Source organism: Suricata suricatta, chromosome X, assembly GCF_006229205.1.
Source record: "Suricata suricatta isolate VVHF042 chromosome X, meerkat_22Aug2017_6uvM2_HiC, whole genome shotgun sequence".
NCBI lineage: Eukaryota > Metazoa > Chordata > Mammalia > Carnivora > Herpestidae > Suricata > Suricata suricatta.
Genome location: NC_043717.1, coordinates 74,942,349 through 74,970,262, shown reverse-complemented (window position 1 = coordinate 74,970,262; position 27,914 = coordinate 74,942,349). Strand labels below are relative to the sequence as shown.

The window sequence follows — 27,914 nt, the reverse complement described above, 5'->3', positions numbered from 1 at the left end:
CAACATCTGTTTCCTGTCTTTTTGATATTAGCCTTCCTGACCAGTATGAGGTAATATGTCACTGTGGTTTTGGTTTGCATTACCCTGGTGATCGGTGATGTTGAGTACCTGTTGGCCATCTGTATGTCTTCTTTGGAAAAACTGTCTGGTCAGAACTTCTGCCCATTGTTTAACTGGATTATTTGGTTTAGGTGTTTAGTTGTGTAAGTTCTTTATGCATTTGGGATACAAACCCCTTAGCAGATCTGTCATTTGCAAATATCTTCTCCCATTCAGTAGGTTACCTTTTCGTTTTGTTGATGGTTTCCCTTTCAATGTGCAGGAGATTTAGCATTTGCTGTACTGCAATAATAAGCCATTGTTTTCAGTCACTACATTCTAGCATGTTTGCTACACAAAAATATATGACTGAAAGAGCATTTCTACCCTCCAAAGTCCCCCCTAAAGAAATAAACAAGCACAAATCCTTCCTCCTAGACTTCCTGATCTCAGTTAATGGTCATGCATCTAAGTTGCTCAAGTCAAAAACCTTCAAGAATCATCCATGACCCCTCTTGCGCTCACATCCTATATCTGACCATCAGCAAATCTTGCTGGCTGCACCTTCAGCATGTATCCAGAATCCAATGACTCTTCTCTGACTCTACTGTCAGCACCCTAGCCACTATCATCGCTTTCCTGCGTTATTATAAACAACACTTACAGGTCTCCCTGCTTCTACTCTTGTCCCCCTGTGGTCTAATTTCAGAATAACAACTGGGTGACATTTAAAAATTCATTCAGATCATGTGAGTCCACTGCTAAAAGCCCTCCAAGGGTCTCCCATCTCCCAAACAATAAAATGCCAAGTCCGTACTATGGTCTGTGAGGCCTTATAGATGATCTGCCCCCTCATCTACAGCACCTGTCTTACCTCATCTCCTACAACTTACCCCTTCCTTCACATGGCTCTAGACACACTGAGCTACTTGCTATTGCTGGCATATTCTAGAAACACCCCTGTGTCTCGGGGCCCACACACTTATTTGCTCTTCTTGGCATATCCCTCCTACAGGTATTCAATGGCTCACTCCCTCGCCTATGAGCCTTCAGTCAAACGTTACATTCTTAGTGAGGCCTTCCCTTTAAATGAGGCTACCTCAGGGTGCCTGCATGGCTCAGTCACTTAAGCAGCAGACTCCTGATTTCGGTTCAGGTCATGATCTCATAGTCCATGAGTTTGAGCTACTGCCCCTCCCCCTTCTCTCTCAAAATAAACTTTAAAAAATAAAAATAAAAAATAAATGAGGCCACCTCATATAAACGTGCTACCTCTCCAACCATTCAGTACCCCTATACCCCTTACTCTGCTTTTACCTTTTCCTTTATGGCGCATAACATTATCTGACATACTATATATTTTACTTATTTCTTTACTGTCTCCTTGCATAAGAATGCAAGCTCTGTGAAAGATGGCATATGTATCTGTTTTGCTCACTAGCTTATCCCTGGCAAGTGCCTGGCACAAAGTAGGGGTTCCATAAAGATTTGCAGGAAGAGTGAAGTGAGCAGCCCAGTATGTTTGAAAACTGCATATAATTCAGTATCACTGGACTACGCGTAGGGGAGAGGGACAAACAAGAGATGAGAGCCAGTTCATGAAGAACTCTGTTTGCTATATTAGATATTTGAGACTCTCCAAATCACCTTGAGATCTTGTTAAAGGTAAGTTCCAGTGCAGCAGGTCTAGGGTAGGGACTGAGACCTGTATTTCTAACTGGCATCCAGGTACTGCTGGGCCTCAGACCACACTCTGAAGCAACGGCTAAAGCTTACAGTGTGGCTGCAGTTTGAAGTAGATCCAGGCTAGGGGTGCCTGGTTGAGCGACCAACTCTTGATTTCAGCCCAGGTCATGATCTCACAGTTCATGAGATAGAGCCCCATGTCAGGCTCTACATTGACAGCGCAGAGCCTGCTTGATCTTCTCTCTCTCCCTCTCTTTCTGCCCCTCCTGTGCACACATGCGTGTGCTCTTTCTAAAAATGAATGCACTTTTACAAAAAGAAATAGAGGGGGGGCTAAAGGCAGGAACACCAGTGCTGAGGCTGTTGCAATAGAACAAGTCATGAATGATCCAATCCAAACTCAAGTCAGAGTGAGAATGAATTTGAACAATGATCAGGAGGTTGAACTGACAGGATTTGAGCACTGACTGGATATGGAGGAAAAGGGGAGCGAAGGGCCAATGATTATCTGTAGATTTCTGGCATGCGTAATGAGTGGATGGTGGTACCACTCAATGGGATGGGGAACATCAGAGAAGGTGCAGTTTTACAATCAGGGAAGAGGATGACTACTTCGGTCCCCAACAATGCCCTCCTACCTTTGTGCCCTCTCTAAATGAGACGACTTTATTTCCAGCTTTTGCAAGCCTTCACTGGAGACATAGGACATATAGCCCTGGGTGGCACGATCCCAAGATGGCCATGGATATGTCATTTCCCATTCTTAGACACTAAGTACAGGCCCATGTCTGGTTTCCCTTCATCCAGGCATTTGACCCAATGAACTGGACCCTATAGTCTGTTTAACGTCCAAGAAAATAGAGACTCAACTAAGTTAGGTATCCATGTGGAAGGTCCATCTTGTCGACTTCCTATCCTGAGGGGCTACAGAGCCCACTCAGGCCAGGCTTCACATTCAAAGTGCCTGGGGGTGGGGCCGAATGGGCCTCGCAGCCTCTGACTCATGCAACTTAAAGACCCACCTTCATCTATGAGGCTCACAGCCAGCCCTCTGCCAAAATCACACAGAGTGAGCACCCTGAGCTGGCAAAGAATCCAGCAGGTGGACCTGGGCCAGCAGATTAAGCACTGGAGTCCAGAGACCCAGTTCCCAGATTCCACTCTTAGTAAGCTGCTACAGGACCACACGTGTGGATTGAAACCCCTCTAACCAGCACCATCCTGCTTGTGGGGCAACTTCAGGCCCTCTCTGCCTTGCCCGAGCTTCGTAGGAATAGAAAATCTAACGGAGCATGGAGCTACTCTACGGAAAAATGCTTGCACAAGTTACGCAGTTAGCATCAGCCGGGTCTCTGGTGAGCTTTCAGCAAGGTGGTGGGGATGGGGGCGCAATTCTTGGATCATTGGAGGTAATGAGGCCTAACCTTCAGCCTCTGTCAGAACCCCTTAGGGAAGGGGCGCCTGGGTGGCTCAGTGGGGTTAAGGGTCCGATTTCAGCTCAGGTCATGATCTCACAGTTCATAGGTTCAAGCCTTGTGTTGGGCTCTGTGCTGACAGCTGGGAGCCTGGAGCCTGCTTCGGATTCTGTGTCTCCCTCTGTCTCTGTCTCTGTCTGTCTGTCTCTCAGAAATAAAAATAATAAAAACATTTTTAAAGATTTAAAAAAATAGAGGTGCCTGGGTGGCTCAGTCGGTTGAGCGTCCGACTTTGGCTCAGGTCAGATCTCATGTTCACGGGTTCGAGCCCCACGTCAGGCTCTGTGCTGACAGCTAGCTCAGAGCCTGGAGCCTGCTTCCGGTTCTGTGCCTCCTTCTTTCTCTGCCCTCCCCCTATCATGCTCTGTCTCTCTCTGTATCAAAAATAAATAAAACATTAAAAAAAAAGATTTAAAAAAGAGAACTCCTCAGAAGAGTGGCTCTCAGACTTCAGTTGGCATTAGAACCTCCCCCCAACCAGACACCCACCGGAGGGCTTGTTATAATGGAGGTTTCTGGACCACACCCCAGACTTTCTGATTCAGTAGGTGTAGGGTAGGACCTCAAGTCAGGAACATGAGAATTTTTACTTCCATCAAGTTCCCCAGTTAGGCTGCCACTGCCGCTGATCCAGACACTACACTTTGAGAACCCAAGTCCTAGAGAACTTATAGAAGATGCAGATTCCTGGGCCCTGCCCCCAAAGACTTGAATCCAGGAGAGGGGCCACAACTGGTCAGACATGAGAAGCAGGGCTTCCTGGGAGCTGCTTATAATCGCAGTCTGAAGTACCTGACTTAATCCTCTGCCCCTACAAAGCACTCCTGAGACCCAGCTCTTTCCTCTTCAGTGGGGGACACTGCAAGGCAGTCAGAAACTCTCCTCTCCAGCCCCTGGCACAAGCCTTAGCCTTTGGCCATTGTTTCAGATGCCATAGCCCTTTCCTCACCCACTGACCCTGCAGGAGCCTATAGAACTTACCTGAGCCCCTTGGCCTTTCCCCTGCCCCCTCGCCTGGCCAGAAAAGTACAACTTGGAAGCCAGTGGAGGAGAACTTTCCCAGCATCCTAAGGCTAGCTGAATAAGAATGTGCTCGGGGATGGCCTAACAGGGGGTGGGGGAAAAACAGACAAACTGAGGTCATTGTGACCTTAGGGCCGGTTTTCAAGCCCTCACTGGCCAAAGTACTCTTGCTTTAACTGTCCTAGAAACTAGCACGGTGGCCAGTGGCATCCCAACCCTCATTCTCCAGGAGATGAGGTTAAAGCTCATCTCAAGAGAGGTGGGACTTGCCCACATTGAACAACATCAAGGTTCTTACACCTCAGTTTCCTGAAATGTTCCCAAGGGCCATTTGATTTGCCTGTAATTGAATACACCCTTCTCCCTGTTTTGAAGCATGGGAGTCCTTGGTTCCCCAATTCTGAAACAAGGGCTCCCTCTAGTGAAATAGAAAGAGGTTTCCAAGCAGCCTGTATGCCAGGCTTCTTCACCCTCCTGGAGCCAGGCAGTCTCCCCCCAAAGTCCTCCCCCCGACCCCCGCAGGCCCGGCAGGCAGCATGGGGCACCAAAGAATCCCTCCCCAGAATGGGGTTCTGAATGCCTAAAAGGCAAAGGGTTACAAAAGCAGCTGATGATATTCAAGCAGTTATCAAGTTAGGAAAAACAGATCTGTAATTCAGTACTTCGTGTTTCTTTACTAATATTTAAATGAGATTCAGCAGCAGGTCTAAGCACCACCACAATTTCAAGGCAGTGAAGAGCATGAACAGGATTCTGAGCTGTCTGCCGCCACTGTAATGTGAGAGGAAGCCATCTGTGATTGCCAGTGACAATAAAGTCGCAGGTATGGCTACTGGCACTGGCATTTGTTGCCTACATTCGTAGGCTGCATTTCTGGCTGAAGTTAGTGGGGAAAAAAAGATGTGATGTTTTTTCCCTGCCTAAGTTAACAGACTGCTTAATCCTTAACTGTGGACCTCATGTTAAGAAACTCTGCCTAAGAGGTGTCTGGGTGGCTCAGTTGGTTAAATGTCTGACTCTTCATTTCAGCTCAGGTCATGATCCCAGGGTCGTGGGATCGAGCCCTGAGTCAGGCTCCACACTGGGCACGGAGCCTGCTTAAGATTGTTTCCCTCTGCCCCTCTCTTTCATTCACATTCTCTCTCTTTCTCTCTCTCTCTCTCTATATATATATATAGGCATCTGGGTGGCTCAGTCAGTTGAGCATCCTACACTTGATTTTGGCTCAGGCCATGATCTTGCAGTGCATAAGATTGACCCTGCTTGGGATTCTATCTCTCCCTCTCTGCCCCTCTTCCACCTGCACTATCTCTCAAAATAAATAAGTGAACATTAAAAAAAGAACCTCTTCCTAAATAAAACCATCACACCCACCTAACCAACAAACCCCACAGGGATGAGGAAAAGGGGAGGGAGTTTCCCAAACAGGGAACTGGATGACCAGCCCTGCAGGTCCTAAAACTGCGGTCGCTCTCCTACACTCATCCTGCAGCTGACTTCTCTCCAGACTGGAGGAGGGAACGCGGGAAACCTGGTCCCACCATAGGCAAATCCTTTCACACATGCCACCTGTGCACAGGATGGCCCTTGCACCTCTTCCCTCTACAGAGACCCAGCTCTCCCCCAGGACACTGCTTCTCCGTCTGGGTGCTCTGACCAGAGGCTCCTTCTCCTCTTCCACTTAGGCTCACAGCAAGCTTCTGTGGGGGAGAAGGGGAGCTGAAGGTCCCCCTCTCATTATTGCTTCTGGATATTTACTCTTCTCTGCTTCTTCCAAGCTTCACATTCTCTTCCTCACCATGGTCCCCACCCCAGTCCTCCGGGTCACTGTCAGATTCATCCCAGATCAGTCTCGCTTCACTTACAGTCTCCCTCTTTACATCAGTCCTTTTCCTGCCAGCATTCTGGGAGATTCCAACATTCTTACGGGGTGGGGGGGTGAGCACTTCTAACATCCTAACCTCATGGCCTCTTGAACCTCCTCAACTCTCCAGAGGCCACATTACCACCCAACCAGCTTCAACGAGCACCCCACCCACCCAGCCTCAGTTATATTCATCTGACCACAGTTCCCCGTAATTTCAGATTCCACATTCTCAATTCCTCCTTGTGCATGTACCTGCAGATGCCCTGGTGACCCCTGATCCCATGATTCCCACCCGTCCATGGACTTCCTCCTCGCACTGCCTTCCACAGTATCTTGGACCCATGACCACTCACTTGAACTGGTCCCTTCAGCTCCCAGGTGGACAGAGGGCACTCTTCATCTCTCTCACCACACACTTCCCACTACCCCCTCACCAAGGGGGTACCTGCTAACAGTGACATCCTGAGGCGCCTGGGCGGCTCAGTCAGTTAAGTGGCAGATTTCAGCTCAGGGCATGATCTCGCGGTTCGTGAGGTTGAGCTTCACGTCAGTTCTGTGCTGACAGCTCAGAGCCTAGAGCCTGCTTCGGATTCTGTGTCTCACTCTCTCTCTGCCCCTCCCCTGCTCTCTCTGTCTCTCTCTTTCTCAAAAATAAACATAAAAAAAAACCAGTGACATCCTAAAAAAGTGCTCACACCACATTTTGTGAGATTAAGAGGCAGAGTCATGGTACCTTGGCAAACAGAAACCATAAGAACAGCAGACTTATTCAGTGTGAACTGAGTGATGGCCATTATTATAAGTACTTTACATACACTGACACATTTAATGCTCATTAAAATCCTTTGAGGAAGTACTATCATTCTTGTTTTATACATGAAGAAATGGAAGCACAGATAAGTTAAGGCACTTAGCCAAGGTCACACAGCTAGTAAAGTCACAGGACCACGATTTGAAACCAGGTAGTCCAGCTTCAGAATGGGCAGCACACACTTTTCACTGTTTATCAAGCGCATGTCACAACCAACTCATCGGCAGGCAGCCAGGCCTGTTCGATTTCCTCTCAAGCTTCTCAATTCCTTTGACTGGATAGGAAATAAGCTCAGGTTCTCTCTACAGATCTCACCACTTTAGATTCTCAGGGGACGGAGCGTGTCAAGACCAAAGCTACAGGCTCTAGCTCAGCCTGCTGAGCTAGCCCGGCCTGTGTTGGAGGTGCTTGGTGCCTGCCCACCTAATAATAAAGGAAGAAATGGTGAGGCACCTGGGTGGCTCAGTCGGTTAAGCATCCAACTTCAGCTCAGGTCATGTTCTCATGGCTCATGGGTTCGAGCCCCACATCAGGCTCTGTGCTGACAGCTCGGAGCCTGGACCCTGCTTCAGATTCTGTCTCCCTCTGTCTCTGCCCCTCCCACGCTGGTGCTCTTTCTCTCTCAAAAATGAACATTGAAACAAAAACTAAATAAAGTAAGAACTCTGTTTCCCATTCTGTTATTGTTCCTTGGATGGCCTGCCCTTGGTAAGAAACCCAAAAGGACGTAAATGTGTGGCATGCTTACCAAAACTGGGTCCCAAACCCCACACATCCCTCGCTTTCTGGATCTTCAACACCATTGACCCTACTTACAAAGCCCCAAATTTGGACGGACGCCTCAAGTCAGATACCCTGTCCCTCCATTCAGGCTGCTGAGCCCTCCTGGAGAAAATGGGTCACTCTACAGTCCGGCGCTGGGAGAATGCAAGAAAATCTGTTTCAGGAGGGCCCCCATAAGCACTAGTCACCAATCTTCTAGAGCTACATTGTCCAATATGGTACCTACTAAAGACATGCAGCTATTTCGATCTCAATGCAAATTCATTCAACTTAAATCAAACATGAAATTCCTTGGTCCCAGTTCCTTGGTTACACTAGTCACGATTCCTCTGCTCAGGAGCCACACAGAGCTAGCGGCTACCAAACTGAACAGGGCAGATATAGATCATCCCCATCATTACCAAGAATTCTAGTGGACAGCACAGAAAAGTCTAGAATTCTCTCCTTCTCTCATCCCCCGCAACACTTATTCCTCCTGTCAGTGAGCATCCCGATCCACCACAGAGCTGCTTCCTTCTCAGCAGGTGCCATCACCTGTGGTTCACCCACTCCCCTTTCTTCCTACCCTCTCCTTGCTCCCTCTCACCACTGGCCTTCATCATCACACCTGACCGTTGTCAGGCTTGGGCAGAGAGGGAAGGGGAGGAGAGGTGGGAGGAAAGGCAGGAAAAGGAGGAGGTGGGGAGAGAGAAATCCCTCCGTTGGCTCTGCAACACCCTGAGCCCCTCCTTCTTTAACATCTTTAACTTCTTCCTTCTTTCCCATACCCACTTCTCCAATGGCCTTACTTTGCCAGAACTCTCTGAAACAACATTGTGCTCCAGATCGCTAGTACTCTGATGAACATGTCTACTGCCCTCGCTTCCAGACAGTGGCCATTCCTTCCACTGCTCTGACCTTTCCTGCATCTCCTTAAACTCCTCTCCCCTTCGTCTACTACTCACAGGTTGATGTTCCACCCAAGGCCTTTTTTTCTGAGTTCTAGTTCTTCCTCAATGACATAGCTACCCTGGGCTCTCTCATCCACTCCTGTGATTGTATCCATCATCTTTATACCAATGACACTGAAGTCTGCCTCTAGGGAAGCCTCCCCTGAACTGCTCCAGAATATTCCATCCAACTGCCTCCTGGACATCTAAGCCCGATAGCCTAAAAGTATCTCAAACTCAAGTAAAGAACAAAAATCTTCCTTCCTAAAGCGTGTTCCTTCTTTCTGTGCCCCCTTCTCCATTACCGGCACCCTATCTTCCTCTAGCCACCCAGGCGGAAATCCTGGGGCCTCACAGACTTCGTACTTTCACAGCATCATAATTGTAATAAATACAGTAAAACCTTCATTTGTGAGCACAATTCGTTCGGAAACAAGCTTGTCATCCAAAGCACCTGTATATCAAAGGGAATTTCAAGAACCATTGGCTAAGCTGTGATCATGTGATGTTCAGCGTCCCGTAATACTTGTATTGCAAGACATCACTTGTTTATCAAATTAAAATTTACTAGAAAGGTTTTCTCATCTTGCAGAACACTCGCAGAACAAGTTACTCACAATCCAAGGTTTTAATTATTTAGTATTATTAGTTTAAATTAAATTAAAACTGATCTTAATTGTAGAGCCTCATTTCCTGAAAAGACGAAAAGATGAGGCTACTGCCACCTAGTGTTAAAACACAGATAAACAACCAGATGAGGCCTTTATGACACGTGAGGTATACAGAAAGTATAAAGAGAATGTTCAGGAAAGTGTGCCTAAGGCTGCCTAGGAAAGTCACACACAGCTCCAGAGCGGAAGTGCCATCGCTGAGCTAATGTTAAAGGAGGACATGGGGTTTGCTAGGCTCCAGGTAGAGAAGCCGTTGTGTGCATGGACATCGTAGTGGAGGCAGGTGGGACAAATCTGTCACAGGTATGTTCACTTAGAAGGTAAAGTAACCGGCGCTGAAACTTCAGTGATGGGAACTGAGGTCAATGAGACAGATAAGGGGCACCTAGGTGGCTTAGTCAGTTCAGCGTTCAACTCTTGGTTTTGGCTTAGGTCATGGGTTCATAACTTTGTGGGTTCAAGCCCCATGTCAGGCTCTGTGTTGACAGTGAGGAGCCTGCTTGGGATTCTCTCTCTCTCTGCGACTTCCCTACTTTCACTGTCTCTTTCTCAGAATAAATAAACTTTAAAAAGGGCGGGAGGGGCTCCTGAGTGTCTCAGTTAAGCGTCTGACTTGGGCTCAGAGCCTGGGGCCTGCTTCAGATTCTGTGTCTCCTCCTCTCTCTGCCCCTACCCCACTCTCACTCCCTCAAAAATAAAATAAACATTTAAAAAAATAAAATAAATGATTTTTTAAAAAAGTGACAAATAAGGGCCAAAATGTAAACGTCTTGAATGCCACATAAAGGAGTTTCATTTGCATCCTGGACAGGATTTATAAGCAGGGGACCAAACCTGATCACATTTGTTCTTTCCTTAAAAACGTCATTCTGGAGACTGGGTGAGACACAGGGGGCCACTCAAGGCAGGGCGAGGAGAGGGAAAACAAAGCAGTCCCTGCAACAGAGGCTGAGAGCCTGGACTAGGGCTGGGGTGATGGAAATAGAGAGAAAGATCTGAATTTGCAAGCATTTTGAGAATCTGAACCATCAGAACTTCTGAACTGATTGCCATAAGGGATGAGGTGGAGGAAGGGATCCAGAAAGTTTCTGGCTAGGTTTTTGGCTTTGGCCCTCGGTAGATGGACGGTGGAGCCAGTAATATAGGAAATGGAGGAAGAAGAAAAGCAGGTGGAGAGAAGGAGTATGGAACTGAGAATTCTGATTGTAGACCTCTTTCCTTTAAGTACCTGTGGTGTTTCTCAAGCCGTCAGTGAGGTCTGTGGATGGAGAACACTGGCCCCCTCTGAGACAGGCAGAGCAAAGGAGCCCAAAGACAACCCGCCAGAGGAGGAGAACCAGGAGACAGGAGTGTCACACAAGCAAAAGGAGTAACAGGACTCTAAAAGGACGGATGCCAGTGATGTTAAATCCGCTGACAAACGGGCACTCAGTAGGTGCCAAGGCTCTGTCACTTTTGAATTGGGAAAGAATCTTCAAGAGTCCACAGTCAAGTTGGAGGACAGATGTGTAATTAACAAGAGGCCATACTGCAGTGGTTAATAATGAAAGTATGCAACACTGTACACATGCCAGGTACTGTTTTATGCGTTCACATATATGAGCTCAGTGGACCGTCACGCCAGCCCTGTGACGTAGGAACTATTCCTACCTTCCTTTGACAAATGAGGAAACACTTGCAGAGAGGTTTTAAGGCACTCACCTATGTGCCAGAATCAGGATTCGAACCCACAGTCTGTCTGAACTCACAAGGATATGGGGGAACTGCTGCACTGTGTGGTGGAAGCTTGCCTGCCGGCTTTCTAATGCCACTTGAAAGTCTAGTGCGGGGCCTCCTGACCTTTGTGGTGCTTTGGACCCCATGGATGGTTTGGGCCTCCCCTCTCAGAATAAAGGTGTGGGGTTTTTGTTTTTTTTTTTTTTTTGAGACAGAGAGAGAAGGGGAGAGAGAGAGAGAATGAGCAGGGGAGGGACAGAGAGAGAGGAGAGATAGAATCTTTTTTTTAATGTTTATTCATTTCCTTTTTCAGAGACAGAGACAGAGCATGAGTGGGAAAGGAGCAGAGAGAAGAGGAGACACAGAATCCAAAGCAGGCTCCAGGCTTCAAGCTGTCAGCACAGAGCCCAATGTGGGACTCAAACCCACGAACCGTGAGGTCATGACCTAAGCCCCAGATGCCCCAAAATCTCAAGCAGGCTCCACACCCCGCATGAAGCCCAGCACAGGACGACCCTGGGATCACGACTTGAGCCAAAAATGAGTCAGATACTTAACCAACTGAGCCACCCAAGGCGCCCCTCAGAATAAATCTTTTAAGTATACAAAATAAAATAGGATTACATAAGAAAACCGTAGCATTGAAATAGTTATCAAAGTACTTTTAAAAATTAAAGTTTTTACATTTTCAGGTACTTAGGTGGTACCAACAATTTTTTTGAAATCCCTGCAGCAGCTCTAAAAGGAGAGAAACTGATTTACATTAATGACAACATCCCTGAACACTGCTAAAGCTGTGGTTTGTTGCCTACGTTTCAGCACTGGAGGTAATGCTAGACGTCAGTTGGAGTTAATGCAACTGAAGACGTGATTTTTTTTTTTGCATCCAAGGTCATAGGCTTGTGGACTTATGGAGATTAAATGAAATCAAGGTCACGCAAGTAAAACACTTACCCAGTGCCTAGTTCATGGAAAGTGCACAATAAACACCCAGCTTGTAAGATGTATAATAGGATATAGAAAATGTTCAGTGTGTGGGTATCTATGTAGGTCCTCATTCATTCAGCCCTGAAATACCAAGAACTAAAGAAATACTTCCTGTCCTTATGCAGACAGGCACTGCAGTATGAGAAGGACAGCCACAGAATAATTCCAGTGGGCTGCCTGGGGAAGCCAGCGGCCAAGGTTGAGTTTGGAAACATGAATGCTTTCCAGGCCACCAAGCTGGAGAAGGGCATTCCCGGCAAAAGTCGTGGTATATTCAGGACATGGAGATAGGAAAGTTAAATGGTAAACTCAGTGGGGGGGTCCCTAAGCATCCTGGTAACACCCAAATGGAACACAAGGAAGCAAGGAGCATATAGAGAAGAGGCTGGGGAAGGGGGTAGGGACAGGTCACACTAGGCCTTCTGCGCTGCCTGCAAAATGCACTGTGCTCTGGGGACAAGGGGGAGCCACTGAAAGTTTTCAAATAGGGAGGTGCTGTGATCCTCTTTGGGCTTTGAAAATAGCTCTGGAAGCTACAGGGGCAGATTGCTGGCAGAGGACCTGGGAAGACCACACAGAGCCAGCGGTCCTGGTGAGGTGAGAGATGAGGAAGGGCTAGCCCAAGGCAGGAAGAGGTTAGATTTCAGGAAAAATTAGGGACGTAAAAGAAGCAGAACATAAGGGCTACCCTACATAGCAGCCATCATGATCTTACCCACAAGCATTCCTGATCATGTCAGACTATATACTCAATAGTCTGGGGACAAATGAGAAGCCATCTGGAAATCAAATCAAACTGGATCCTTATCTCACACTGTATCCCGGGATACATTCCAAGTGGATGAAAGACTTAAAGGTTAAAAAAATGGAACTATTAACACAGAAGAAGATAATATGGGATGCACATTTTTAAATTATTTTATTTATTTTGAGGGAGAGAGCACAATTGGAGAAGGGGAGAGGGGAGAGAGAGAATCTCAAGCAGGCTCTGTGCTCAGCACAGAGCCTGAATGGGGCTCGATCTCAGAAACATGAGATCATGACCTAATCCAAAATCAAGAGTCAGATGTTCAACCCACTGAACCACCCAGGCGCCCTGGATTTGTCTTTGTTTTTTTTTAATGCGTATTTATTTTTGAGAGGGACGGAGAGAGAGCCAGACAGACAGAGTGGAGGAATGGCAAAGGGAAAGGGAGAGAGAGAGAATCCCAAGCAGGCTGCAAACCACCAGCACAGGGTGTGATGCGGGTCTCAAACCCATGAATTGAGAGATCATGACCCTAGCAGAAGTTAGATGCTTAACCAAGTGAGCCACCCAGGCACCTCGGATATATTTTTTATAACCTTGGGATGGGCAAGGGCTTCCAAACCATGACTCAAAATTCAGAAGCTATATGATAAAAGTAAGATAAATTGCATAGAGATGTAAACATCCTACCTAAACAAATCAGAAGTCAAAAAGACAAATGACAAAACTGGGAAAAATATCTACAGTGCAGATCACAAAGGGTTAACTCCTAATATTTATATAGAAATATACTGAAAAATATTTATGTTATAAAGAAAAATATTTATATTATATAGAAAATATTTATATTATCTGGAAAAACATACAGAAATATGTAAAAATATATTTATATTATATAGAAATATAAACATATATATAAAACATAAATTACAGGGGTGCCTGGGTGGCTCAGTTGGTTAAGCGTCTGACTTCAGCTCAGGTCATGATCTCATAATTCATGGGTTGGAGCCCCACATCAGGCTCTGGGCTGACAGCTAGCTTAGAGCCTGGAGCCTGCTTCAGATTGTGTGTCTCCCTCTCTTCTGTCCCTCTCCTGCTCACACTCTGACTCTGTCTCTTTCTCTTTCTCTCTCTCAAAAATAAAATAAAAACAAAAAAGTTTAAATATATAAATTATATATAAATAGCTCCTATGATTCAATTTTGTTAAAAAGGCCAATAACATAAGGGAAAAATAGCCACATGAGAGGAACACATTGGTCAGAGAAGAGGAAATTGAATGCCACTTTAAACATGTAAAAAGATGCTTCCCTTCACCCAAAGTAAGAGAAATTCAAATTAAATGCAAATTGCTACACCATTAATTTCACATATCAGACCACGCAAAAATTGAAAAAGGTTAGGAATGCACTTATTTGATATGAGGGTGTGTGGCAACAGGCACTTTTATTCACTGCTGGTGAGCTTTTAAATTGGTATCTTTTATGAATTTGGAAACATCCATCAAAATCATGAACGCCCAGACTCTCTTGATACAGCAATTCCACTTAGGGGGATTTATCATATAGATCCACTTGCATGCATACAAAATGGCACAGGTACAAGGTTGTTCGGTGCTGTGTTACTGATATCAGCCAAAGATTTGAAACAACCTAAGTGTCTACCAATAGGAGATGGTATAAATCAATTGTGGCATACTGTCGTAGTGTTGTGTTTAACAAGAACAGCAGAGCCATAGCAAGAGGTTCAAATCCAGAGTCTTCTGCTTATTAGCTGAGTATCAGTTTCCTGATCTGTAAAAACACATTAACAGTAACCCTGCCTAAGAGTACCGCCGCAGGGATTAAATGAATTAAGGGGATTAAATGAGTTAAAGTGTGCAAAGAGCTTGAAACAATGTCTGCGCCCCCAGTACTATATAAAGTGTTGCCATTTTTATTAGATGGTATTTTATCATCCACACAATGGAACGCGTGCCGCTGTGGAGAATGGGCTTACAGAGAGAGCTGTCTAAGAAATATTGCTAAACAAAACAGTAACAAGAAAATGGTTTGGGGATGTGTGTCTTACGGAGGAGGAAAATGAAATTACTTTTTAAAAAATTTATATATATATATGCAAGAAGAAATTCAGGGAGAATATGCAAAAGACCCCAAATGGCAGTTACCTGTAGCGTTGTGGGGGGCACTATGTGGATGGGGGAAGGGTGGGAAGGTGATTTGTCACAGAACAGCTTTCTGTGTTTTAGAGGTTGAACTAAATGAATGATTTACATAATAAAAGAATCAACAGGAAGACAAGCCAATGTTATGCCCCCTCTGAAAACTTCCCCTGGTTTTCCACAATTCTTGGAATAAAGGCTAAATCCCTGACCCCGGCTGACAAACCCGTTCCTATCTGGCCCCTGCCTGTCCCTCAGGCCCAGTGTCATCTGTCTTCCCCCCAGCTTTCTCTCTTGCCACAGCGCTGTCATACGTGTGGTTTTGTGACCCTATTAGGGTTCATGTCCCTTAATCGTACACTTGTCTAGTGAACCCCCTATGTATCCTTTGTATCTCAGTTGAAACGTCACTTCCTCAGGGAACCCTCCCCGAAACCTCCAAACCAGGTGTTTGTTTTATTCTCAACTCTCAGAAAAGCACATTCCTTTCCTTCAGAATACTTACCTCAGTTATAACTCACTCTGTATTTATTTGTGTGATTATTCAATTCATTCCTGTCTCCTCCCACTACCTTATAACTTCTATGAGGGAACGGGTGGTATCTGACTTTTGCTTCTCAGGGCATCCCAAGGGCCAGTGCAGAGCCTGGCAGAAAGAGAGCATGTGTAAACACGTTGCTGTATGTGTGTCCCTCCAAACTCGTATGGTGAAATCCTAACCCCCAAAGATGGATGGTATTAGGGGGTGGAGCCTTTGGGAGGTGCTTAGGTCATGACATTGGAGCCCTCATAAATGGGATTAATGCCTTATAAAACAGGCCCCAGAGAGATCCTTTGCCCTGTCCACCATGTGAGGACACACCAAGAAGGAACTGGCTAGGAACCAGGAAGAAGGTCCTCACAAGAAGACAGCCATGCTGGCAACTTGATCTTGGACTTCTCAGCCTCTGGAACTGAAAGCAAGATATCTCCGTTGTTTATAAGCTACCCAGTTTGCGGTATTTTTTACAGCAGCTGGAAAGGAATAAGGCGTATGTGTTAGATGAATGGACAAGATAGATGGCGGGACATGGGGAGGATTCCCAGGTTCTTACTAGGGTGACTGGGTAGCACCATCTGTCATGAACCACAGGAAGAAAAGCAGGGCCAATGGGGAAGAAAATGAGTACAGCGTGGGCAGGCTGAGTTGAGGGTGTGCCTGGGACACTCAGGTGGAGGTTCTGAATAAACTACATGAAGCTAAAATCTTGTAAGTCTGGGCCGCAGACAGCAGTATGGTGGCCATGACTCCTCGGACTGCTGGTTCAACGGTGTGAGCTCATGTCCATGCTCAGAAAAGCAGAGCAAGTCGCAAGCCCAGAAAAGAACTGTGAGGAAATGAACATCTCAGGGGGCCAGAGAAAAAAGAACTCCTGATGGAGGCGGAGAAAGGCATGGAGAGCGAGGCAGGCGAGCCACAAGTGGGAGAGACTTTGGAAGCCCTCAGAGTGGAGCATTCCAAAAAGGAGTGATCAACAACACAGAAGAGAGCTCCAGCAGGAGAAAATCTGAGAGTCATTTGGTCAAGGGATTTGGTCACATGGTGACCATTGCCACATTGGTGGCAATCTTCAGCAGTGATATTTCTGTGAAGAGTTGGGTGGTAGGGGGAGATGCTTGATGGCAATATTCTGAGGGATGGGAGGCAATTGAGAAGATGGGGTCATCAGATGCAGGCAAGTACCACCCACAGACAGTTATGTTCTGTCCCTAGGATGATCTCAGGTGGGAAACAAGTAAACGTTTCATCTTTTTAATAGCTATGTATTTAAAGTGTATTAAAATTGAGGCACCTGGGTGGCTCAGTCGGTTACCTGTCTGACTGGATTTCGGCTCAAGTCGTGATCTCATGGTTTGTGAGACCGAGTCCTGCATCAGGCTCTGCGCTGATTCTCTCTCCCTCTCTCTCTGCCCCTCCCCCAGCCTCTCTCAAAAATAAACAAACATTTAAAAAAATTTATAAGGGGAAGACTTTGGCCTCCTTCTTGGCTGAAAAGCCAGTAGTGAAGAAAGGGTTGAAATCCAAGAACCAAGCGACTGACTGCTTGATGGAATGAAGCTAAGGAAGGGGGGAAGAGATGCATGATAACCACAAAGCCACTTCCTCTAACATGAAAGGGAACAATGTAAGGATGGGGATGGGAGAAGCAGCTTTTCGAGCAAAGAGAAGTAACCGAAGGAATTCCCATCTGGAAATCTTTCTTTTTCCCAGTGATTTGTTGGGGGTACATCTATCGATAGTGGGAAGAACAGGAAGTTTGGCGGGGGTAAAGGTTCAGCACGTGACTTCTCCGGGCAAAGTGTAGCAGAACACCAGAGCCATGGTGTTGACAGCACAGTTAAAGAGACCATGAAATCTTAGTCTTCCCAGTAGGCCAATGCGGACTAGGATTGGACACTAATCCTGGCGGAAGGGACAAAGGGGTGAGGCACTTTTAGGACCTGGTGAATGGGAAGTTCCAGTAACTGGTTCTAGTGGGACAAGCTGACTGGGAAGGAGAGGAGGCTGAAAGGAGTAGAGATTCGAGTCACAGAAAGGGACGTAGGGGCTAATGATCTCAGACAGAGAGGTTTCAGGGGAAGGAGGAGGGCAAGGTTGGAGCTGAAAATAAAGACACAGAAGTCACTGAGGTGGAGAAGCCCAAATTTTGAGAAGCTGGGTGGGGTGAGTGGTGTTCCCTGAAAGCCTTTCTGGATGCTGGCCAGAGTTGTAACGGAAATACTGAGCTCAGGGGCCAAAGGCATCGAGGAACATGGCAGAAGAGGATGAAGAGTTAGGTGGTGGTAGTGGTGAAAAGAAAAGGTGAAGAGAATGGTAAAGGAGAAAGCATTTTCACCTGAGAGATGAAATATTAGTCTGGGATAGACAGTGGGGGGCCGGACAGCATATGGAGCAGAGCAGGAAGAGCAGCCTCCATTAGGGGGAGCTGCGGGCAAGAGATGGGAGAACTTGGTGTTCTGTGAGGAGCTGGCTAAGGGGGGTTATAAAAAATATACGGTTGACCCTTGACTAACTCAGGTTTGAACCTGGGCAGGTTCACTCCTGTGCAGATATTTTTCTGATACATATAGAATAGTACCATAAATGTATTTTGTCTCCCTTACGGTTTTCTTGACATTTTCTTTTCTCCAGCTGATTTTATTGCAGGAATACAGTACATAATACATACAACATAAAAAATCTGTGTTCCTTGACTATTTACATCATTGGTAAGGCTTCTGGCCACCAAAAGCCTATTAGTAGTTATGTTTCGAGGGAGTAAAGTTATTCATGGCCATGAGGCTGTGTGCGGTGGGTGGGTGGGTGGCTCACCATCCCTAACCTGCACACGAACAGGGTCAAGTGTAGTTCCAGAGGGCCAAAGGCAAAGAGCTAGGAAAAAGGAAACAGAAATAAAAAGGAAGGCTGGAGGAAGAAAGAACAGGGTAGATAAGGATACTTGGGTGGCTCGGTTGGTTAAAGCGTCTGACTTCGACTCCGTTCATGGATTTAAGCCCCGCGTTGGGCTCTATGCTGACAGCTCGGAGTCTGGAGCCTGCTTCAGATTCTGTGTCTCCTCTCTCTCTCTGCCCTTCCCTCACTGGCGCCTTCCCTCCCTCCCTCCCTCCCTCCCTCCCTCTCTCTCTCTCTCTCTCAAAAATAAACATTAAGAAATTTTTAATATAAAATATAAAAAAAGACAGTGTGGAGAAAGGATGTCACAGTCACTATGGCCATGCCAAAGGACTGTAGTAACAAAGGAGGGATCGGATCCTACTAGGTACTAAGGAACCATCCCCAAAACACAGAAGGCAGCACAATTTTGCCTCAAGAAAACAGGGCTCCTGGCCATGGGAGGTATCTACAGGAGAGCTTTCTTGCCTTCGGTAAAAATTCAAAAGTCAGTTACTTCTGGAAAATTACAAGACTTCTAGGAAAGAGAGCGCCCAAACCTTCAGCCTTTTTGATTTACAGGGAATCAGCTTCCTGCTGCTCGCTCACTGCAGATAGATTTGCCCTCTGCAAGGCCCAGGTCCTAGGCTCAGGACCAAAGGTGAAACCAGCCTTAGGAAATCCAGACTTTTCTCTAAGTGCACAGAATTTCCCCCAAATGAACAGCAGATGACAGCAAAGAGCCAGAAAGGAGGCCAAGGCTTCATAAGAGCCCAGAAGTGGTGAAGAATAAACCGTGTCCTGTTCTTACAGTGCCCTCTGTCGCACGTATCCTCACCGTATTACACTTACAAGGCTCTCTTCCCCACAGAGACTCCCTGTAGCAGGGAATCTCTGACTCCCTAGTACAAATGCTGGGCATGCAGTAGGTGTTCAACAAATATGTGACAGGGGTGGGTGGAGGGGAGACTCCCAACCTCCTGTGGTTAAGGGACAGGCACCTGCCTTTCAGGACAACGTGGTATGTGGGGGAAAGGACTGGCTTGAAAGGAACTCTAGGCCAGGCTTTGAATCCTGGTTCTGCTATTGATGGCTGTGAGCAAGGTACCTAACACTTCTGAGCTTTGGTTTTGTCCTTTGTAGAAGGGACGTTTTTTACCAGGATCAGTTGGATGAGAAAACATACAAAGTGTGCCTCGTAATGTATCTCACACACAGGAAACACTCAATAAAAGGCTGATATTTACTGTGGCTATTATTACTGTCACTATTTTTACAGCCTCTGCTCTGGGCCAGGCACCAGAGGAAAGAGGAAAGAATCACTAACAGTGAGAAATAAATTGGAATTAAGCCTTGGCATCCCTGCTTCCTCGGCTCAGTTACCCCAAACAGTGTGGCGACAGATCCAACAGAAGGCTGCAGTGGAACTTATCACTTTTAGAAGCTGCAGCTTCCCAGACTGTGGCGGGTTTTTTGTAGGGAGGGGATACTGGGGATGGTTGCTTGGTATTTTCCAGGTCAGAATTGTCTGGCTTAGTTACCTAACAGATTTTTATGGACACCTCAAAGCACAAGTAGGTTTAACTAATGGCCATGAACATTGAGCCAAAACCTGCATCTCATCCCTCAGAAGCGGCGGGGGGGGGGGGGTCGATTCTGGAATGCAGAGACAGCTGCCCGCCTGGTTCTATTCAGAATGAGTGTATCCCCTAGACTTGAATATTATTAGGAAGCTGCTTCCTGTGCCACAGGAGACAGACCTGAAAAATGGCACATGTCTCCTGGATATGAAGACTTTCCTTACAGCTTAGAGGGGGAAACAGTACATTTAGGGCAAATTGAAAGGAGGTGCTCTCTGACTCTGTGAGCCCCCCAGGTGGCTGCACAGGGTAAAAACAGCCTCAAAGAATATTGACACCAGTCCTAAGAAAAGAATGCTACCTGACAGAAACCAGGACACAGGGGTGCGGGGTGTGGAGGGGGCAGGCAGATTTCTCGACTCGCAGGAGACTCAATGGAGAGCAACAGCCCATCCTCCAATGTGTCCCCAGTTTGACTGGTCCTTGAAGCTAGCTCATGCCAAAAGCTCTTCAGATTTGCCAGGATTCCTGACTTAGACGAAGCACAACTTCCAAACCACCTTCCAGTGGCCTCAATGGCCCACATGGCCTCGTATCATTTTCAACGCAATAGAAATGAAGGCCTTGCAGCTTGAGGTGAGATAGGGCCACTGGTTCCCCCAAAATAGTCCCGGCAGCCACGATAGAGAGGCTAGTCCCCTCTCATCTGCCATATAATAGAGGAGGGAGGGGATAACTCAAGGGCCGCTGTGAGGTCACACAGAGATCAGCTTTTCTTTCAAGGCCATCTCTACCAAGTTGGTGGTCTCGCCTCACGATGAAATCAAGATAGTCCATGGTTTATTTTACACAGTAGTCAATGTTCTTCTACCATCTTCTTCCCTCAGTCCTATAACCTCACAGTCCCTGAACTTCTTGCCCCTCTTAATATCTTCTTTCATTCTGAGAGGATGGACTCAATGAGCAAGAGCACAAGGTCCTTCTCTCGAGAGGGCTGAGTGCTTCCTTCTCTCCTTCTACCCAAACTGCACACTGAGGCAAGGGGGAAGGCACAGCACAAGTGAGTCATAGAGTCGGGGCTGGGGGTCTCCATGCCCTAGGCCCCAGAACACACAGTCAGTGGCACCATGCTCACCGACAAAGCACAAAGGAGTGTTCTGAAAAGCCCCCAGATTCTTTGCAGGCCTTACCCAAGCCTATCTTCTCACCCCCTGGTGTGTGGCCTAAAGGATACTGCAGAATCCCAGCCTGGCAGGAGCTCAAGATCCTGGTGGGCATCCAACACATGAGGATTCCCCAGAACAGAAGGGAGCAGTTAGGTATGGGAGTGGCTGGGTATGGGAGTGGCTGAGTGTGGGCGTGGCTATGTGTGGGAGAGGCTAGATGTGCAAGTGGCACTGGCGCCGTGCTGGGCAGCCTTACCTCCTTTCCAAAGCAGGTAGATGGGTACCACGTAGAGCATAACATGCTGAATGTAGTAAATCTCCAATTCAAAGGGGAGCTGTAAAGACAGGAGGTAGAGAGGCGTTTCAGAGCAGGAAGCACTTATGTCAACAGCTTCTGAAGTAGACCACCCTTGCTCTTTAGGACCTACATCTTTGCCAAGTCATGCATTTCAAGTGTTCACCTCCCTTCACAATTACAGGGAAAAAAAGAATGAAATGAATATACAATTATGACCTCGGCCCAGCATCTTCCAAAGCATGTTTGGCAGAGATGGTACTTGAAAAACCATTTCACTAAAAGAAAGCAGACGGTTGCGACCTAAGAAATGATGCATATCCTAGATCCCCTGGAGATTCGCCATGGCCATTCGTGGTATACTGAGATCTGGGTGGTCTCTGCCTCTACAAAACTTGCTCACAACTGTTTATCCAGTGTTTCCCAAACTTAGCCAGTGCCTTTTTTACCCCCACAAAACACTCAGTATTATGCAGAATATACTTGAAAAAACACAACATAATGTCACTTCTTGCTCCAGATGAGGGGGTGATGAATGATTTAAAATTTTTTAATGTTTATTTATTTTTGAGAGACACAGAGCATGAGCTGGGGAGGGGCAGAGAGAGAAGGAGACACAGAATCTGAAGCAGGCTCCAGGCTATGAGCTGTCAGCACAGAGCCCAGTGCAGGGCTCGAACTCAAACCATGAGATCATAACCCGAACTGAAGTCAGACACCTAACTGACTGAACCACCCAGGTACTGTGAGGTTGTGAGTGATTTAAAAGCTTATTTCTCATGTAGCATGAACAATGTGTGAAGTAGAATTTATTAGTCCCATTTTCCAGATTTCTAAAAACATAAAAAACAAAAAGGCAATTGCTAGGCCTGTTCTGGTCTAGATCCATGAATGAAGAGTTTCCCCACTGGATATTGAGGTCAGTCCAGAGTTAGCCCTACTTTTGGGTGAAGGCTAAGCAGCTGGGCCAATTCCAACACGGTGTGCCAAAAGGAGGGGCCCCACCCTCCCTCCATCCAACATGCCTGCTCACTCACTGCTGTTTCCCATCTCTCACAAAATGGAAGCCCTGGATTACCCAAGTGGACAGCGGTCTCCACCTGGCATGGGGACTGCAACACAGACTTTGGCAGTGCGCTAGGAATGGAAACAGCTGGGTGGCTAACACAATTTCTGGAGAGAAAAACTTCAGCAGCTGGCAAGAGGCCTGGCCTCTGGGGCTTACACAGCCCACAACACACACACACACACACACACACACACACACACACACACACACACACACGCCCTACAAGGCAAGCACAGAACCAAGACTGCATGCTATCGAGAGGAGGCAGTTATGCGTTCCCCAGGCGTGACAGCCCAAGCCTGCCTTGTACCAAGGGCCAAAACCAAAAGATGGCAGAGCCCCCCAGAATGGCGGCTGGGACCACTGTAGACCATGAACACAGATGCTGCCTCCAGCCCTTGAAAATAAAAACTCACAGGGGGGCCTGGGTGGCTCAATTGGTTAAGCATCTGACTTTGGCTCAGGTCATGATCTCATGGTTTGTGAGTTCAAGCCCTGAATTGGGCTCGCTGCTGTCAGCACAGAGCCTGCTCGGGATTTTCTCTCTCTCTCTCTGCCCCTCCCTGGCTCTCCCTCTCTCTCTTTCTCTCTCTCTCTCTCAAAATTAAAATAAACATTAAGAAAAAAACAAGAGAGGCACCTGGGAGGCTCCATTGGTTAAGCTTCCAATTTGATTTCAGCTCAGGTCATGGTCTTGCAGTTCGTGAGTTCGAGCCCCACATCGGGCTCGGGATTCTCTCTCTCTCCTTCTCTCTCTGCCCTCCTCCACTCACACTTTCTCTCTCTCAAAATAAATAAGTAAACTTTAAAAAGTAAAAGAAAAAAGAAAAGAAAAACACATGCAGAAGGAAAATTGCCCATGGACCCAGATGATGCCCATCTACTATTCTGTGCTCACAGGCAGATGTGAAAATCCCAGAAAAAGAGATGAAGCTCCACGTGGCTCTGCAGACCATGCTGGAATAGCTGGACAATGGGCATCACCCTCATGAGCTCTGGAGGTCTCAGGGGTCCACACTGGACCCTCAATAGTCATACAATCCGGGATCACCCGACCTCTTGAATTGGGTACCGCTTCATGCTTTTTCAACATTTCCATATCCATGACTTTCTGATTCCTCTCAAAAATCCCATGAGGTAGGCAGGCCAAGTATCATCTGACTGATGAGGAAACTGAGGCATAAAAGGTTAACCGGATTGACTGTGGTCACCCAGAAGACAGGCAAGGAGGAAAAGGTCCCAGGAAGGTCCAACACTCTGGCTGTAATTCAAATGTTAAGGTACCTACAGGACTTGACCTCTCCCTGAAACAGTCCTGGGAAACCAAGCTGCTCTCACACAGCATGGAGCAGAGAACTGGGCTAAGGACCACAAACCCTGGTCCCCACCATGTCCTTCCAGACTCTAGTTGCTGCTTACCCCTCTGGACTCGCAGCCCTCCTGGAAAGCACAGCCCTCGCCTGCAATGTCCAGAGAGGCAGTTTAGCACTGTGGCTATGAGCAAAAATTTTGGAAACTGTCAAATCTGTGTTTCTAGATTTCATTATGTCCTTAATAGCCCTGTGGCCTCAAGCAAGTCACCTAACCTCTCCACCCATTTTGGCACCAGTATAATGAAAATGATTACGCTGTTACAGGATTATTGTACGGGCCACTGGGTTCCTCAGTTGGTTAGGCATCCAACTCGGTTTCAGCTCAGGGAATGATCTCACATTTTGTGAGTCTGAGCCCCCACATCAGGCTCTGCGCTGATAGCATGGAGCGTGCTTGGAATTCTGTCCCCTTCTCTCTCTGCCCCTCCCTTGCTTGCTCTCTGTATCTTTCTCAAATTAAAAAAAAAAACTGGAACAAAAAAAGAGCAGGCTGATAAAGCCCACCAGGCCTCTGGATGCAGACTGCCTAAAACATTAGGGGCACGAACTCTGTCGATGGCAAGCATGTGACCTCATTCCTTCCAGCATATGGCCATGCTGGCCACACTCCCATGCTCTGCTATGGAGACAAGCAATCCCATTGTGCCCTCCATCCCTGGTCACCTCGGTCACCATAAAAAGCCCCAGTTTCCCAGGTCACCACTCAATGTCTGAATTCTAATTTTTTTAATGTTTTTATTTATTTTTGAAAAAGACAGAGTGTGAGCCAGGGAGAGGCAGACAGAGAGGGAGATCCAAAATCCAAAGCAGGCTCCAGGCTCTGAGCTAGCTGTCAGCACAGAGCCCAATGCAGGGCTTGAGCCCACAAAACGTGAGATCATGACCTGAGCCGAAGTTGGACGCTTAACCAAATGAGCCACCAAGGCGTCCCCCTAACACCTGGATTCTAATCCCCCCTCCCAATCTGACCCCATCTTTCACCTTCTTCAATTGTAGAAATTCTTCCAGCCTACCCTCTGGAACCCAAGGACTATTTGAAATCATCTCCATTCTAAACCTCTCCTCTGAGAAGTCCCTTCACCTTCTTGCTCTAATGAAAACCTGGTTCCCTGTCCCTCTGAGGACACAGCCACCCCTACAGCCCTCTCAAGTGTTGGGTAGTTCTCCTGCCATGTTGCCCAGTACAACAAGGCCAGGAGGGGTCCTCTCTGCTCCTCACTGCCGCTTCTACGTTACTGGCTCTTCCACAGCAATTCTCTCTGCCTCCTTCCTAACCACTGGCCCGAACAGAATCGCCTGCCCTTGGACTCCGCCACCCACACCACTCTTCTTCTTGTGACCACCTATGGACCCTCTCCCCATGCATTTCCCCTTTGGCCTCAAAGACTCTGCCTCCCTTGTCACTTCTTTCCAATGCTCTTGGTCAGAATGCCTGTGTCCTCAATAGTGTTAGCACTAGTCTGTCATGTACCCCACTCTCCAACAACCAACACCTACATAGCCACCAACTCACTTGCCTCATATCCATCTTCCAATTTCACTGGGATCTATGGTCCACTGATCCCATTCTCACGGACCTCACGTCCTCACTTCTACACTTGCCCACCAGCCCCTTCCCCACATTCTCAACTCTTTGGATAGTCTCTTCCACCTTCTATCCTACCTGCCTTATGCATACACCCTGCTGGTTAAGTCCAACTCTCTGCCGTCCGGTCCCTACCACCCAGGCAAGTGAGCACGGCTGGATAAAAACACAAAACTATGCTGTTACCCCTTTAAACTCATGACAGCAAGTCTTAATGCCACCCAACCATCTGTCCACATCCCCCAATCCATTTGCTCGCCTCTCTCTTGGACAACTACTTTACAACTTCTTGTGTCTTCCTCAAACCTTCCCTGATCCTCCCCCTCAGCTGGGGGACCGGATTCCTATTCCATTTGGGGGGGAAGGAGCAATGGGAAAAAGACATCCGTGGGCACCTGCCTTGACGTTTCCCTCCTCCCTGCACCCTGATCCCCAGAGCTGCCTTTTCTTCCAGTGCTCCTCAGGAACCCCCAACCACGCTGATGGCTACAGCCAGACCCCTCACTTGTGTGCTAGAGCCTACCCCTTTGTGCCTGCTCCAGGATGTCACCCCAGCAACTGTCCCGTTTTTTCACTGGATCATTCCTATCAGAAAACAAGTATGTTACAATATCTTCCATTGAAAGAGGCAAAAACTCATGCCACTTTCCCCGCCAGCCATCACACCATATCTCTGCTTCCCCTTCTAGCAGAAGTCCTCAAAAAAGTTTATCTCTTCTCATTGCCATCATTTCCTCTCCTCTGAATTATCCTTCCATCCACTCCAAATTTTCACACCCACCACATCCCTCAAAGTGCTTTTACTGAGGTTGCTCATGACACCCATGTTCCTAATTCCAATGGGCAACAAGGACAGAAGCACACATCATGTGAACTTTAAGGAGCCACTCCTTCTTCATCCCCATGCCAGGGTATCTCAATGATTTTTGGCAAAATCACCCCTTTGTGTAGTTAACAACCTGTGCAACCTGGCCAACTTTCAGGCCTCATCTTACTTGACCCCTATTCTTCCCCTACCTCAATGACTCCCCTTTTCAGCCTCCTTTACCAGATCTTTGTTCTGTCTCTTATATTGGAAGGGCCCAGAGAACTAAGTCCTTGGCTCTCTTTTCTATATGATCTCACTCACTCGATAACCTTATCCAGACTCCTGGCTCTAAATGATCTCTGTCTACTGATGACTTCCAAATGAATATGTCCAGCCCAGAGCCAGGAAGGTCAGATTGAAATTCTAGCTCCATCATTTAGTGGTAAAGTACCTTCAGGCAAATCACTGAATACTGCTGAGGTTCATGTGGCTTATTTGTAAAATGGGAATGATAATAATGCCTATCTCATCAAGCTGTGGTGACATTAGGTGAAGTAATGCATGTAGTGTTCTTGGCGCAGCGCTGGCATACAATATGTGCTGTATCAATGTTAGCTGGTGTTATCACCCTTCCTCTTCAACATTAATCCAGCCAGTTAGTGGTAAAGGCCAGATTTCAATTCCAGCCAGTGAGACTTAAGGCCAGGCCTCTTTGGGTCAAAAGCTGGAGCTTTTTACCTCATGATTCTGCCTTAGCAATCACTTCCAGCAAGAGAGAGTGGAGCCCGGGCCTGTCCCTTAGCCCTAAGTAACACATCAGGGTATCTATCAGGTGACTACCAGGATAGCATTAGCTTCTCAATGTGATTCATTCTTTAAGTTTATTTATTGATTTTAAGAGAGTGACAGAGAGACAGAGAGTGAAGGGCAGAGAGAGAGAGAATCCCAAACAGGTTCTGCACTGTCAACATAGAGTCCAACATGGGGGTGAACTCACAAACCATGAGATCATGACCTGAGCCAAAACCAAGGGTCAGACACTTAAGTGCCTGAGCCCCCGAGGTGCCCCCCCCAACATGATTCATTCTTTTGGCCCACCTCTAGGGGAGAGCCTCTCCCTGGATACTTCTTTATCTTTCAAAGGAATGTCAGCACCACTCTCCTCTTTTTACCCATGACAGTCCTGTTACTCCCATCCAATCACAAGAAAAAGAAAACACTTATTGAGACACTACTAGGTGGCAGGGAATGTGCCTGGCTCTGGGTTTACAGCAATGATGAAGACATGGTCTCTCCCCTACAGGAGATCATGGTCAAGTTGAGAAGGCTAATGGATAAAAGGATAAGGTCAGGCGGCGCAGAGTTGGCTCTATCAGTTCAGTATCCGACTCTTGGTTTCGGCTCAGGTCATGATCTCATGGTTCATGAGTTTGAGCCCCACACTAGGTTCCATGCTGACAGTGTAGAGCCTGCTTGGGATTCTCTCTCTCTCCCTCACTCTCTCTGCCCCTCCCTGCTCATTCTCTCTCTCTCTCCCTCAAAATAAATAACTTTAAAAAAAAGGGGGATAAGGTCGGTGTAGCCAAAGATCACAGAAAAACCTGTAGATCAAGCATGAGATTTGTATTGATTGTTCTTTGAAAGGGAGGGAAAGTCTGTCTGATGTGCAGTTATGAGGGGCCACTGCTGGTGGTGGTGTTCAGGGGATGCTAATAGAGACAGAGAGAGCC

General features: G+C 47.1%; 1 protein-coding gene and 1 long non-coding RNA gene across 9 annotated transcripts in view; one reads left to right on the top strand and one right to left on the bottom strand.

Annotated features, from left to right (window-relative positions):
* TMEM164 (transmembrane protein 164) overlaps positions 1–27,914 on the bottom strand; it is a 171,383-nt gene that overhangs the window by 17,609 nt on the left and 125,860 nt on the right. For all 8 annotated transcript variants that reach the window (XM_029930668.1, XM_029930667.1, XM_029930670.1 and 5 more), the window contains one exon: positions 21,311–21,389. In XM_029930668.1, the coding sequence (XP_029786528.1) occupies positions 21,311–21,389 (79 nt within the window). The remainder of the gene's footprint in view (positions 1–21,310; positions 21,390–27,914) is intronic.
* On the top strand, positions 9,504–10,848 carry LOC115284081. Its single transcript, XR_003905111.1, has 2 exons — positions 9,504–9,587; positions 10,510–10,848. It is a non-coding gene; the product is annotated as an uncharacterized LOC115284081 (long non-coding RNA).